The sequence below is a fragment of the Alosa sapidissima genome, chromosome 5 (genome assembly GCF_018492685.1).
Source record: "Alosa sapidissima isolate fAloSap1 chromosome 5, fAloSap1.pri, whole genome shotgun sequence".
NCBI classification, from domain to species: Eukaryota; Metazoa; Chordata; class Actinopteri; order Clupeiformes; family Clupeidae; genus Alosa; species Alosa sapidissima.
In genome coordinates, this window is record NC_055961.1 from 30,210,049 (window position 1) to 30,225,103 (window position 15,055).

Sequence of the window (15,055 nt, forward strand, 5' to 3'; positions counted from 1 at the left end):
GACTGTATGACTATGTAGAACCTGATGCATGTTCTGGATCTTTCTCAAGTAAATTCAAGTAGGGCAGCCGTGGCCTACTGGTTAGGGATTCGGGCTTGTAACCGAAAGGCTGCCGGTTCGATCCCCGACCCGGTAGGAAGCACTGCTCTCCCATGCCCACATCCACGACTGAAGTGCCCTTGAGCAAGGCACCTAACCCCTCGCTGCTGTAGCAGGCAGCTCACTGCGCCGGGATTAGTGTGTGCTTCACCTCACTGTGTGTACACTGTGTGCTGTGTGTGTTTCACTAATTCACAGATTGGGATAAATGCAGAGACCAAATTTCCCTCACGGGATCAAAAGAGTATATACTTATACTGTACTTCAACATAGGCATAGCATATGTTTCTAATGGTACCTGACTCTGAGAACATTTGTTTTACATTTTTCTGATATAAACATTTATATATGTGATATCTGTTAGCTTTAGCACACAGATGCCAAATCACTATGTTCCGTATATCCTTACTTTAAATTAAAATGAAAGATTATCCAGGGAAGAGGTTGAACAGCATTAGGTACAGCAATCACCACTTTACTGTCCTAGTTTATTGTATAAACCTCCAATGAAGCCCTTGGGCTCTTGGACCCTTGGACAACAGGGAGTATCTGTTCCTGGGTAGAGACTTCTATTGAGAGCTCCATATGAACACTGACCAGGAAGGTAAGCACATCAAAGTGACTCACCAGTATCAATGTCACCACTATGTCAGTGTTTCACCAGTAGAGAGTGCTATTATGTTTGTATTTTCGTTTAAATCTGAATTTATTATTCTGTTTATCTCAATTTTATTACCTTATGGAATGCCAGTGAAAAGGAAACCTTATCTGCTTCCCCAAGACCAGAAATAATAGTTTTTCTTTGAAGTAGTCATTAATATCTGCATCAAAACATGTTTAAAATTATAGAGTGTTTGTAGATAATGTGACATGTGTTAATGTTGTTTTTAAAGATCTCTCTCATTTTGATATCTTTGTATACTCAACAATGAATGACAAAATGCTCAGTCTCTTCCCAGCTATCAAACATAATGAGGCAGAAAGCATATTTCATTTGAGGCTATAAAGACGCTTCCCCACTTGGGGAAGTTGGCTTGTATCTTTTGATTCCCATTGTCATTAATATCGGAATCATATAATAGCGGAGTCAGATCCAGAGCCCTCAGCTGGAGAAGGATTAAAAGCATACTTGTGCTACCCAGGGTTTCATTGGCTTTGGAATGGCGGCTTGACTGCAGCGCCTAATGTGGCTGTACACAGGAATGCCTTTAGGATGCGTGTGCTGCTCCCAGAGAGAGGGGGACAGGACAAGTCTGCTCATCTATTCATGCAGCAAGCACACATTTTTGGGCTAAGGTTTCAGAGTAATTTCATATGATATATTTATGTGACAAACATCTTTCATGACTCATCATATATTTCCCTTTGCCATATGTGTGTGTGATCCATTACAACTATTGTCATGGGAATCATAAAATGCACAGATGATCAAGAATGTTAAGTGAACTTTTTTTTATATGAATGCTACATAGTCTGCATTAGAACAACCAAAGGGACATTTTTATTTATTTGCCCTGTGAAGGAGGGGTGATTAGGGCCATACAGACCTTAGAAACCAGGGATGGGCAGTACTTATGATACATGTATTTAAAATATGTATTTCAAATACTAAATAGTATTTTGTAATTTGTATTTTATTGAGTTGAAGAAAATGGCTTCTTATTTTGTATAAAAATACTTTATAGGTGTGTTTGTAGTTTAAAAATACTGCCAAATATACTGCCTCTGACTGGTGCTGACTATGTCATTTGCCCAGACGTGATCAGAATATTAAGAGGAAGATGATCTTGAGATGAATAACGTGTTGGTTGCTCACACACACAATACACCCCCTCTCTCTGACCAACTTCAAGTTGTTGAGAAATTTAATAATGAATTTTTTCTTGAGAACTTTAATCATCGGAACACATGGAACAGGTTATGAGATTCCCCTGCAACATTGCTCAAGTCAATATGGCTTGGTGTAAATATGACCCCATTTAGCGCTTATACACGCTACCCAGTTAGTGATCATCAGTTGTTTTACACAGTGCAATATCTAGCATTCTGGGCATGCACTGACAATGTCAGAGACTTCATTCTCCATACTATATGTCAGTATCCCATGTTTTTGAAGGCGTTATTTTAAGGTAATAGAACTGCATTGGGTTGCTTTAAGCCCACATTCTGTGGCTCAATGGGTTCAGTGGTTAATTTGTACCACTTGACAAGTTTAGTTGTGACTTTTTGAGTACATCTCTGATTCATGAGGCTATGAGATGTAACTGGCAGGTCAGCACAGCTGATCTTTTGGCTGTTTGCAGATTTATGGTATGTGTCGTAGGCAGAGGATAATTTTAAAATACATTTTGATGTTTTTTTGCCCATCCCTGTTCTATTAGAAACGCTCATGTCTTAACTCTGAGTCTCATCTATAGATGAGTTTGCCATGACCTCATACACAGCAGATCAAATGAAGTCACGCATGTAAAGCTCTATGGAAGAACAAGAAAGCAAACTAAAAGCGCCATTATATTATTTCTTCATATAGTGATCAAGTGACACTGAAATCCTTTGTCTGCCCATGTGTATTTGCGCTATGCAAGTTCGTAGGTCACAGTTCAACGAACACAAAACCGAATTAAAACTCCATGAATACTGCACACGTGAAAATCACTCCACTCAACCCACACATGAATGTAAGTGTGCCACTGCATGGAACACGAGAGCAGCCATCATGGTCAAGAGCATGAGTGTAGTACTGTATTGATGAAACACGTCCTTCCTCGTAGCTGAGCCTTATTTGAAATGACAGCCTCTATACACAAATAGTGTAATCACAGAGCAATCACGATAAAACATCATCTGCATAAAAAGAATGAACAAAGAGTCGTGTGTGTTTTGTCACTTAGTGCTTGCCAAGGACTGGCAAGCTTATTTCCGACATCACTCTTTGTCTAGAGGAACCATTAAGACTATTAAATTGCCCACATAACCAGTAGGACAGGCCCTCAAGAATTACCATTAACTCCAGCACAAGACCGCAGACTTAATGATATTTCTATTGGCCTTTAAAGGCTTCTACTGCCAATGTAAAAGGTACACAATATGATTTAATACAAATCATAATGCCATAGTTGGAAATATCTCAAAGTGATTCAGTGGTGTTTGTAATGGAAACCCAAAGGATTTCAAGGATCTTTCCCTTACTCCCTTCCACCCTCCCTCTCTCTCTCTTTTGTTTGACTTACATGCCCTTACTTCTTCGCTCATGCTCTCTGGTTCTGTGTCTTGTGTGCACATGTGTGTTTCTGGACTGGCCTCAAATAATTGTGATTATGTGCATGTTCCCAGTCATAAAACATGAAGCTGTTCTCATGATGACACACACACACACACACGTGCGCACACACAAACACACACACCCCAGCTGTGAATGTGTGTGTGATGACCATCAGTCACGCCGAGGTCAGAGCTGAAAATTATGACACGCTAAATGCAACGGGATTCTGTGTATGTTACTGCGGGTTAGCCGACATATGACTCGCACCAGTGAGCTGCTTTTAAGTGTCAAGGCAGAGAATCTACGGTGATGAGAATATAGGACTCAACATGTGTTAGTATTACGCTATAATGCCTTTATATTAACACTTTAAAGATGTGAAGCTTGGCACCAGATGGCTTGTGGTGGTGAAGGGTGTGTGTGTGTGTGTATGCGTGTGTGTAGGTGGGTGGGGGAGGGGGTATCTACCCAAAGAGTAGTCGGCCCACAGCTCCTTAACCACATATGTAAGTAGTGTGCATCTTCCACTGCAATTACATTCCTGTGATGTTTTCAGGTGCCTGTGTCATATCAGTTTTCTCAAAGGCAATGACAAATATCGTGAAGCATTTTAAATGATTCTCTTTTCTTTTGGCTCAGACCAGTAAGCAATTACCATATTTGTGGCACTACCAAAACAACCCATATTATTTGCAAGCCAAATGTTTTGGAAAGCTGGATCCATAGCCTTGGCTACATTATCTGATTAGGGATGCCTTGGTAATCCTATCAACACTTATCACCTTATACGCCAGTTATGACTGGAGCTTCAAAATGTGTCTTTTAGATAAATTGTTGTAGGATAATTTAAGTTATGGTAATATCTGAATAGGCAGGCCTGTTTTGTTCAAACACGCATTTCTTCGACTCAGGGAAGATTCAAAAACATGGGTTTTTACGTTCCATTCAATCATCCTCGGTGCTCAATCTTTCCGCGGGAGGGTTTTCAATGAAATGACGTCTGGTAGGTTACAACCTATCGGCAACCAGAGGCGGGTCTTACTACAGGGGCGCCAGTAGGTTATCAAATCAGCTTGTCCTTTGCGGCTTCTGAACAGATGAAGCCGGGTTAAACTAGTAATTCGCCCTCATCGAGACGATCATATCTGGAGCTGACCAGATAAGACAATATTCGATTATGTCTAAGTAGCGTCAGTTTCGCCCGCAACCAACCATGGCACCTAAGTCTTTTTCAGAAAAGTTTTCAAACTTAGAGGACAGAGATGTTAAACACTCCACATGTGTTTGCAGAAGACAATGCAACAACTGCAAGATTTTCCTCGGTTTCTTCGTCCTCTCTCTGTCGTTGCACCTCGTCACGCTGTTTTGTTATTTGGACTTGAGGTCTGAGGTGCAACGGGAGATTCTTCAGAAGAACAGAGATGATGTTATTCCCGTGGGATCTGCCGAGCCTCATGTACTACTCCCCCCTGAACTGCAGCTCTTGGACATGAGCTACTCAACAATAGACATGCAGGTAAAGATAACATGACATTTGTAACACCGCTTAAGTTTTTTTTTAACCTGCTCTATTCACAGACTGCTGCTTCAGTCACTAATGGGTGAATTTACGGTATAGCTGTATCACAGTATATAAATGTCATTACACTTAAAGGTAAAATGCCTGTTTGGAAGGCATGGGATGTGTGTTTTGTCCCCATTGTTCGTCCGTGGCTTTGTACATCAGCTGCGCTGCCGCTTGTTCAAGGCACTCTCATCCAGGCTTGTATCTCATAAACATTGTTTTGAAAAATAATCATGTTCCTAGATTCCTCTACGAATAGGCTACAAACGTACAGACACTACCATTGCTGACAAACGATCATGGATGTCCAGTGATGTTGCGTTGTCATGACATCTTCATCTTTAACGTGAACTAGGTCAAATTTGTAGTTGCCTATGCAGTGAGATGAATACTGAAATGTGACGTCCCGCCTGATGTGTTTGTTGCTTGACCTATCAATATGCGCAAGGACAATTGCCCTAGGAAAGTAGTCATTTTAGAAATTAATTTATTTTCTCACGCACTCTAGTTATTGGGGAAAAAAGCATGAGTAGCGTATACCTCTTCTACTTGGACGCACTTAGAGTCAGCCTGATATCAGTGGATGTTTCAAGTCGATGTGCTTTTCAGTATGCATGAGGCTATAAAAAGTAATGCACTTTCCATATGACCATGGTGCAGCAATGCAGCAGCAGCATAACCAAACATTTTTAATTTTCACAGAAAACCTTAGGCTATTTGAAATAATGAATGACATTTTAAGATGAATTGAATGACCCCCCCACACACACACTTGGCTTCAGGGAGGCATCTGCATGCTTGACAGCGCCGGCTTAACTCTGACAGAGCACACACACGTAAAGCATGAGCCGTCTGTATGTCGAAATGTGTCCGTGTCTGAAGAAGAATAGTCATCTCTTAATACGCTGCTTCATCCCACTAAAGCCCTTGGGCTTCTTCTCTTGTGCATGTGAAGCAAATCCCTGTTCTGAGCAGGCAGGTTTCCTGTGGTCACGACTGATGTTGAGCGCTCGGCTCACGTGGTATGACCAATCGATCGGTTTCAAAGAGCAGACTTGTTAGGGCATATAACATGCAGACATTGCTGCATCATATGAAAATTAATTCCATCCTCTCTCTCACTTCTCGCTGTCTCCCCCTCTCTCTGTCTGTGCGTGTGTGCATGTGTACCTGTGCATGTGTACCTGTGCGTACGTTTTAGGGCAGCCGTGGCCCACTGGTTAGCACTCTGGACTTGTAACCGGAGGGTTGCCGGTTCGAGCCCCTATCAGGCTGAAGTGCCCTTGACCAAGGCACCTAACCCCTCACTGCTCCCAGAGCGCTGCCGTTGAAGCAGGCAGCTCACTGCGCCGGGATTAGTGTGTGCTTCACCTCACTGTGTGCTGTTTGTGTTTCACTAATTCAGTTGGTGGGTTAAATGCAGAGACCAAATTTCCCTCACGGGATCAAAAAAGTATATATATACATATACTATACGTGCGGTATAGGCAACATAGGCACGTGCTGGTACAGTGTGTGTGTGTGAGAGAGAGAGGTTGTGTGTACACACACACACACACAGGCGCGCGTGCGTGCATCTTTGCAGGAACGCTGTTCACTGTGAGGGGTGTGAGTGACCTCACGCTACGTGTCAGAACGGGCCTGACATGTCGACAGTGCTGCAAGCCATTTGCATGTGGCACAAACAGGCTTCCCATCTTGCCATGTAGGCTGTTAATATGCCACTTGTATCTTTTACTTTCTTGGCACACTGTAAAGGCCTCTCCACTCCTACGCATGGAGTTTTTTGTTTGTCTTTGAGTCCCTCAATTTTTATACAAATATGCATAAGCACAGACAAATAGAAATCTCTTCCAATAGCAGTCAGTGGCATGATATCACATTGTTCACTAATGAAATCCTTTCTCTGTGACTTTTATGTGACTATAAACCCTGTGAAGAATAACTTGACAAATAACAAAATTGACAACAGCAATAATTATTTTTTGTGTGGAAGTGCTTTAGAAGTTCAGTTTTTATATGAAGAGAATCATCTAATTACTAAATCAGTGTCAGTCGTTGGTGGTCTGGCAAAAGCAGTTCTGTCCCTCGCAACTGGTAACTGAAGCAATCGCAACATATAAAATGGTAGAGAAGAAACAATTGCTTTCCACTTTAAAACCTCTAAATCCTGTCAGGCTGCGTCCAAAAACTTTGATCAAACAAAATGTAAAAGGACATGCATGTAATTCTTCTCTTTGAAGACACGCTTGTCAGGATGAGGATTTTGTGTGTCTTTAGTGTTGGAAATATAGACTTGTTGACACAGTGGCCAAACAAACAGTGTTTGCTCCTCTAACAGGGTTGTTTCATGGGGCTTTGTGTCTTCAAAGTGAACCTTGGGAAAAGTCTACATGAATGAATTGCTGCAGGTTGGCCTCCTGCTGGCTTGCTATTCTTCTCTTCCTTTCTCTCTTGTTCTTTTCTTCTTTGACTCTCTCTCTCTCTGTCTCGGAGCCTCCTTAGGCATTGTGGGCGTGTGGCCAGAGCTCTGTGTGAAATTCTTACACACACACACACACACACACACACACAAACTTGTTCACCCATCTGGTACCTACCCCTTTGATTAAAGACCACAACTTGCCCTACTGCAGGGAGGGCTCCCTCATCAACAGCATATTAACCTTAAGGCCATTTTTACTAATTAGTCCTTTCCAATTACTGCAACACTGCTGCATGGACCTGGCTTATGATTTGTCTTCATAACTATGGCATGGGTATCTGTTTGCTGCACTGCAGTTCTCAAGTCTACTACCTGTAATATCTATTCCTGCTGTTAGTACAAATTGTATACAAATGGTCTTACAGTCGTTTACAAATTGTGCGTTAAAATTTCAACAGATTTTCTTACTTTATTATCTGCTTACCTCGTCCTAAACGGATCAGGACTCTGTAAGACGTGTGATTGGAACTGATTAAATAATGATGGACTCTGCAAATAGGGTAACAGGAATGGCATCAACAGTAAAAACACTCACCTGTGTGGAAAAATGTGAATATAGAGGGGTTCAGCTGTTGGCTGGCTACATTTGACTGAAATGCAGTGCCAAGAACCCAACAAAAAGAAACCGGATACTTGGCAACCCCTGACATGTTGCTTTTGAAATCCAATAACCCTTCCTGAATAATCTCACAAATGAAGAAATGATAGACATTCATCCCCGAACACACTAGCCTGTTGATTCATAAGCACTTTTATTATGTGAGAAATGTAATAGAAATGCCTCTCTGCTGGGTCACACAGAAGATGTCAAGGCAACGCCTTATTTAAGCCAGGGCATCTTTTCCATTAGTTATTCTGTAATTTTTATTTAGCTCAACCTTGTTGACTTTAGAATCTGTAGTACACAGATGAGTCTTACCTTGGAGTAAACCTGTGGCTATTCTACAAAGGACAGGTGTCTGAGCTATTATTGGATTTGTTTTGAATCAAGAACGAATGTGTACATGTCTTAAAGACAGAGCTTATGAGATGCATATGCTTATTTATAGAAACTAATAGGCATTAAAAGGGGGGGAGGGGTGCAAATAGTTGGGGCAAAAAAAGGGGGGCAAAAAGCTGTGCACCATTAGGCTGAATGTGCCTGTGCAAAAGGTTCACAAAGAGTTCACAGTTGACCTCCAGAAAACTGTACTGCTCTGAATGCATGTGTGTGTACAGGTGAAATTGACAATATTTTCTAAAGGTGTCTCACTCAACCATCAGTCAACAATCAACAATGTCGCACAAACTGCCGTTACTAGTTCTAAATGGATGGTTGCTATGGCCAAAGGCCAGTCGTTAGTTCCATCTCTCCCATTGTCAAGCAGGCACATCGCAGGATACTGATGAACCTTAGCTTTGAAACATCACTATTTTACTTAGCCTACATGTCCACGTCCGTCATATGATACAATGTTACTATGTTCTGACCATCTGTATTTTACAACTTGGATGCAACGTGACAGTTCATTTAAATTTAACAACGAATTCGGCGAATTAATATACAAGTGTGATACGGCCAACAAATTGGCTCTACTTCATAGGTGTGCAAAAAACATACGGTTAATATAGTTCTATGTGTTCTAAATTACGCAGGACAATGGGGAAGTCAACCAAGCAGTGGAATAAAGTGACATGTTCTTTTTTTTCTTGCCCTGTTTTGCTTAGGCAATTGTTTGTTCCATTTCAGGGTAATTGGTAGAGGGGCAGAGGGCTAAGAGATATATTTGAATAAGAAATCGGCATTACAGTCAAAAACTCCATAATTTGTCTTATGGAAACCTCTCCACTGTTAAATCCTTTCAGTTTACTTGTGATCCTCCTGTAGATGACAGTCTCCGAAGGCCTCAAGACCTCTCTCCTCTGTGGAAAGTCTTTCAGGAAGTTTTTGGAAATAATAAGCTCTTGAATGTGTTTTTTCTTCCCTCAGCGTTTCTTGTCTGTGTAGCTGACCTGCTTTTGGTGTGAACTTGCACTCCTGTCCTTTCTTTCCCCCAGACGGCCTGAACTGTGGGGGCACAAACCTGACCTTAACCCCCCGACACAGCAAGCTGTGATATTTATTTATTTATTCATTTTTCCTTTGGTTTGTTTTGTTACAACCAAATCTAAAGTCTCTGCCCAAAAAACATTTCTGTCGTATGATTTCTATTCTGGACTGATTTGGCCAGTTGGCTGTGTTTTGCCAAACCACTGTCCTGAGGCAACCTTGCTCCATCTTGTAGCCTATATTTACGTGTATAAAATGTGATCTTTTATAATTCGTCCAGTCATCTCTCATGTATGTGTGTATAATGCCACCCATTATCCTGTCTTTAGTTGTCCTTTGAAAAGAATGCCACTCCCTTCAGTTGTTGACCCTAAGCACTTAGGGGTGGTTTCATTTCAAAGACGAGCTCAGAAATCACAGACTATTGTGTTTTATGTTTCTCCACCACTGTTATTGGTAAATGAAGTTTCCCTTCTTTGTCCAAAAGCCAAAACATGTTTGGTTTGAGGTTCAGAGACAGACGTTTTTTTTTTTTTTTCAAAAGGAGCCTGGAATCCATGGGGTCGACATCTGTAACTAGATGACAATCTGTCAACATTTAGTCTCCCGGGTCACAAGTTTACACAGAGGATGGACAGCCTGGCCACACAAGCTCCGTCAGAAGGGCTAACACCACGGCAACAGCAGGATCCGATGTGGGAGCGCTGCTTTTTCATCCAGTCCAGTGTTTGACCACACGGTCATCGAACACAAACTTTAGAATTCCTCAGGTGCAACGTGTCAACACCGAAAGCCGTTTTAGATTAGGGAAAGAAAATTGACCAATCCGTTTCTGGGAATTGGTTTATGTGAGGATTGTAGACAAGATGAAGTGTGTGTGTGTGTGTGTGTGTGTGTGTGTGTGTGTGTGTGTGTGTGTGTGTGTGCGTGCGTATGTGCATGTGTGTGTGCATTGTATGTGCGTGTGTGCGTGCGTATGTATATGTGCATGTGTGTGTGCATTTGTATGTGTGTGTGTGTGTGTGTGTGTGTGCGTATGTGTATGTGCATGTGTGTGTGCATTTCTATGTATGTGTGTGTGTGTGTGTGTGCGTATGTGTATGTGCATGTGTGTGTGCATTTCTATGTATGTGTGTGTGCCTGCGTATGTGTGCGTGCGTGCGTGCGTGCGTGCGTGCGTATGTATATGTGTGTGTGCGTGCGTATCTGTGTGTGTGTAGTCCTATCCTTGGCTGTGCTCTGTAGAAATCGTGTCCGGTTGTGTGCTCTAATGCACTTTGAAGGGATTTACATTGGACTGAGCCTTGCCTGTGTTTCCTATTGTATACCGCCAGTTTTTACGTAACCACTTCACACAAGTGTTTTCCTGTATCAATGGCTTTAGTGTTTATTCCGTGCGAGTAATTGAAAAGATGTATTGTTATTTTAGTGGCTTTTTGCTGGAAGCCACAGCACACCCTTATATTTTTCACACTTGCACTTTCAGCCTGTGCACGGCTGTTTTCATAATATTGCCCCTCTGAAGTTCAATTTGCATGGGTAAGCCCCAGACGTTCAACCCCACACCCTCAACCACTGCCAACACCCCTCCACCACCACCCTCCTATAATCTTCCATCCCTCCCACTCACCCTAGATCTGTTTAGTGCAATTACTTGGGAAAGGAATTCTCGTGAAACTGTTGTCTTTTGTGTCCTCCTAAGGCCTGACCACAATGCTTTATGACTGTTGGGTTCGGCAGGCAAGCAAGCAGGCAGGCAGGGAGGAATTAGATGCTCTCCACTGGGCTGAGCTGCCAGCCCGAGTTTTAACAGCTCTCCGAGGCTAAATCAGCCGGCTGGCTGGCTGGCTCGGGCCCGGGGATGACTCCTCGCGATCCATCTTCGGCACCGTGGCAGGATCCGAGTTGTGCATGCCATAAATCAGTGGCAGTGGAGAATCCACCACAGCCGCTGATTACCCTCCCATTTATAATGTCATGCCTCGTGTTTGAGTTGGACCCAGGCAGAGTCTTCACCTACATCATGATTGCTGACATTCTAAGTGGTACCCTTCAAAAGGATGGCATGAGTTCCTCTAGTTGTCGTTGGTTTTTTTTTACTTTTTCTTCTAAGGAAATTAGTGTCCTTAGAGGATCGTCTTTCGCAATTGTGGCCGCAATCTTGGTGTGTGTTTATGTGTGTGTTTGTGTGTACACACACATGTGATTGGTCTTTTTGTACCAATTAGAGGCTTTGCCATGAGCTCACATTTGATCACTGGAAGCCGTACACTTGAGCCGACTCTGTCTGCACCGCTCGCTTGCTCGCGGATGTGAGCAGGCAAACAATCATGCGCATCGCTTTGCAGGCATATGGAGCCAATTATGCACAAAACAAATTTGATATCATTCTCAGAAGACCATCAAGAATATGTGATTAATTTCAGGATCCCACGTCAGCATATTTCCTGCTGTTATCTCCTTTTATGATGCGTGCGGTTCTTTTCAGCCCCAGTTGTGCCGAGGTACCGCTTCTGTCCAGGCAGCCCCACACTGAGGTTTGACCACACTGCCAGTATGTCCTCAGCTGGTTTTGAGTAATCTACCTTTTGCCTTTCCTACCCGATTGTGATCGCAAAGTTGGACTCATTATCCTCTCATAAAAGAGAAAAAGAAATCATCAGCTCCACTCACTATTATATGATTCTTCCTCCTTCAGATGTGCAGCTATGCTGGGGTCCCTTTCATCCTACTTTTGTTGACAGTGTGACGCATTTTTTTTGTCCGTTGTTTGCACAGTCACAGAGTTGAACTCACATGTGTCTGGAGGCCTTGTGAAGACTGTCTCAGTGTCTCGCCAAGAACTGAGGGGACGAGCCGTGCCGCGCCACAATACGGGGTCAGCCCACGTCTCCCGGTTAGAGCGTGCCGTGGCTAAGACGTCTGGGTTGACCCGTGAGAGTTTAATGGAAATTGACATTGACAACTTTCTCCGCATTCGTTGATCCTTCATTGATGGTTACTATTGAAATGCAGTTGAACTGAGCCAAATTGTCTGATATGATAAATAATATGGCATATGGATAGCCATACCCTGGCATTAGGGGAGGTGTTGTCTGTTCATTCCGTGGTTGTTGTCGTTCATTGTCAGGCTTCCAGCTGTTGTTGTCAGGCCTCCAGCTGTTCCGTATATTCCTATAAGATGAGATCTTAGACAGTGAGCTTGTTTTGTAGCTGTTGAAACACACTGGTTCGTTATTAGTTTTCTTTTTCTTACATCTTTGATCTGTTTTTCATCTTTTGTGTACTCCATCCTGATGTATGGAACATCATAAAGCAAAATTAATAGCATTTTCCCCTTATTGATTGAACCTTGGGCCTCTTTTCCCATTCTTTTCTGGACTCGGTACAGTTCCATGTCATATTCTTGACTAGACGGCGGAAATTAAAACAGATTTGCAGTAACTAAAGAAGTTATGTTGATCTGCCTATATGCAACATATGGATGGCATATGCCATGGGCCGTTCTTTTTGGCACCGATATCTTTTAAACAAAGATTTATTCATTTCAGTGAAAGCCACTGAGTGATGTGGCATTTGGCGTTTAGAGAGTCATGAGAAATGAAGCTGAGTGTGACTGAATGACCGACTGAATGACCCACTCAGTGAATGACTTCTCAACCACCTCTCTCACTCAGTCAGTTAGTCAACCTCCCGCACCAATGTGATTCTGTGGAAAGGATTAGTGGCTAATAATCAGTGGTTTGGCTCTACAAACACATCATTTTGGACTGAAACGTCCTGTTCTTTCACTGTTTTCTCACTTTGTCTCTCTTGCAAACTAGATTTACATATATCCACTGACACGTTCTGTCGCTCTCTCTCTCTCTCTCTCTCTCCCTCCTCTCTCACCCTCGCTCTGTCTGTCTGTCGGTCTGTGGGTAGCACTCTGGCCATGGTGATTGATCGCGAGCAGCGAAAGCGGGTTGTCACTCTCGCTGCGCAGCAGATGTGCGGCCGCCTTCACACAACGCGTTTCATGTGGTTTCCAGCGCGTCCCAAATTGGAATTGTTCTGAAGCCACAACACACAGACCCAGCAACCAGCCAAGGGAGAGGGGACGGGCGAGCACTCGAGAGAGGAACAAAGGGAGCGAGCGAGGGAAGGAGGGCGTGGTGTGGTAGTGGGGTGGGAAGAGGGGGCATGGGGGGTGGGGGGGGGGTTGTTAGAGAGCGAAGGAGGTAGCAGGTGGAAAAACATATTTGCCAAATTGCTGACAGGTGCCGCCCAGCCCCAGTCTGAAGGTTCAAATGAAAAGCTCCGTGTGGGGATCGGGCCAGCCAGCCTGGCGTTGGCAGGGTGCCCACCGCAAGCAAGATGTGGCCGCGATGGCTACTTGCTCACTGACACAGGAACGTGTGTGAGTGTGTGTGAGTTTTTTTAGGGGGCAGCTTTTCTTTCGTTTCAACCTCCTGTGGAGCCAACGGCAATGACATCCAATCATTAGGGGCAAGGGGCACCTTAGCCCCTGTGGTCTGAAGCAGGTTGGTGCTTCCTGATGGCAGCGAGAGTCCTGTCCTGTAAAAGTGAAGCATGCGTCTCTACCTTACAGGCATCCCTATATGCAGTTTAAAGGGTGATGTAATGAAAAAATATTTTAATACATACTTTTAAAGTTTATGAAGGTAATGTCCTCCAGGCTCCTTCACACCAACCCCCGTCTGCCGAAAGGCTGTTCCTTCAAAAGAGGGATTTCTTTCCTTTTTTTTTCCTTCACTAAGGTAATGGGCTCGGCTGTGGGGAACAAAAGCATTTTTAATGAACCCTTTAAATCTTGCGTTAAAAGTAAAATCTAAGAGAGTAAGGTGGAGCAGCAGAAAGAGAGAGCCATGATTTCTGGACTAAAGATGTTGAGATCATTCCCCTGCGTCTGCTTTGAAAGAACCAGTTGGCACAGAGCCGTGGTGGGGGTGGGGGGGTTCAGTCCCAACCCTCAGAATGATTAACAGCATGTTGGGTCACCCCACTATCTGGGGGAGGTGGAGGAGCGGGGGTTGAATTAATTGGAGACCTCATCAGCACATTTCACAATACAGCGCACAGCTCCTGCCATATTGCAAGGGTTAGGGCTTTCTGACTAGGCATGGCACCCCTGGGTCCTCATTGAAGTCAGGCCTCATAAATAAACCTGATTCTCTACCCGGTCCGTATCTGTGGAACAACATAGCAGTGTGTGTCTCCATGGCAATGCATCTGCGTATCTCTGAGGTAGTGTGAAGTTCTTGGTGTCCTCACACTCTCCAGAGGGGGGTTTGTGCTGTTTACCCCGGCACACAGAGATACTGTCATCATCATGCTGTCCAGGGGAACTTGCTCGGCGTCCAGGGAGAAAAGATAGGCTGAGCTGGGGACCACATGAGTGGTTGTTCCAGTTACTGGCTGTTCCTCTGTGTTCGTCTTTGTTTGACCTCTCAGAAGAACCATTAAATGTTCTACTCAGAACTGTTCTTCTCGCCCTGGGAGGTTCTTGGCAGACCCATTAAGGGAAGAAACAAAGGAACCCCCAACCCAAAGGATGTAGGCCTTTAATGTATTGAGTGTTTGCCCTCGTGTGTACACACTGTGTGTTCTGATGAC

At 43.6% G+C, this 15,055-nt stretch overlaps 1 protein-coding gene across 4 annotated transcripts in view; it reads left to right on the top strand.

The window, feature by feature from the left end:
- The first annotated feature begins 4,458 nt into the window (after positions 1 to 4,458).
- The window catches only part of eda (ectodysplasin A), a 44,696-nt gene continuing 34,099 nt past the window's right edge, over positions 4,459 to 15,055 (top strand). For all 4 annotated transcript variants that reach the window (XM_042093922.1, XM_042093923.1, XM_042093924.1 and 1 more), the window contains exon 1: positions 4,459 to 4,877. In XM_042093922.1, coding sequence (XP_041949856.1) covers positions 4,575 to 4,877 — 303 coding nt within the window. In that variant the 5' untranslated portion in view covers positions 4,459 to 4,574. The remainder of the gene's footprint in view (positions 4,878 to 15,055) is intronic.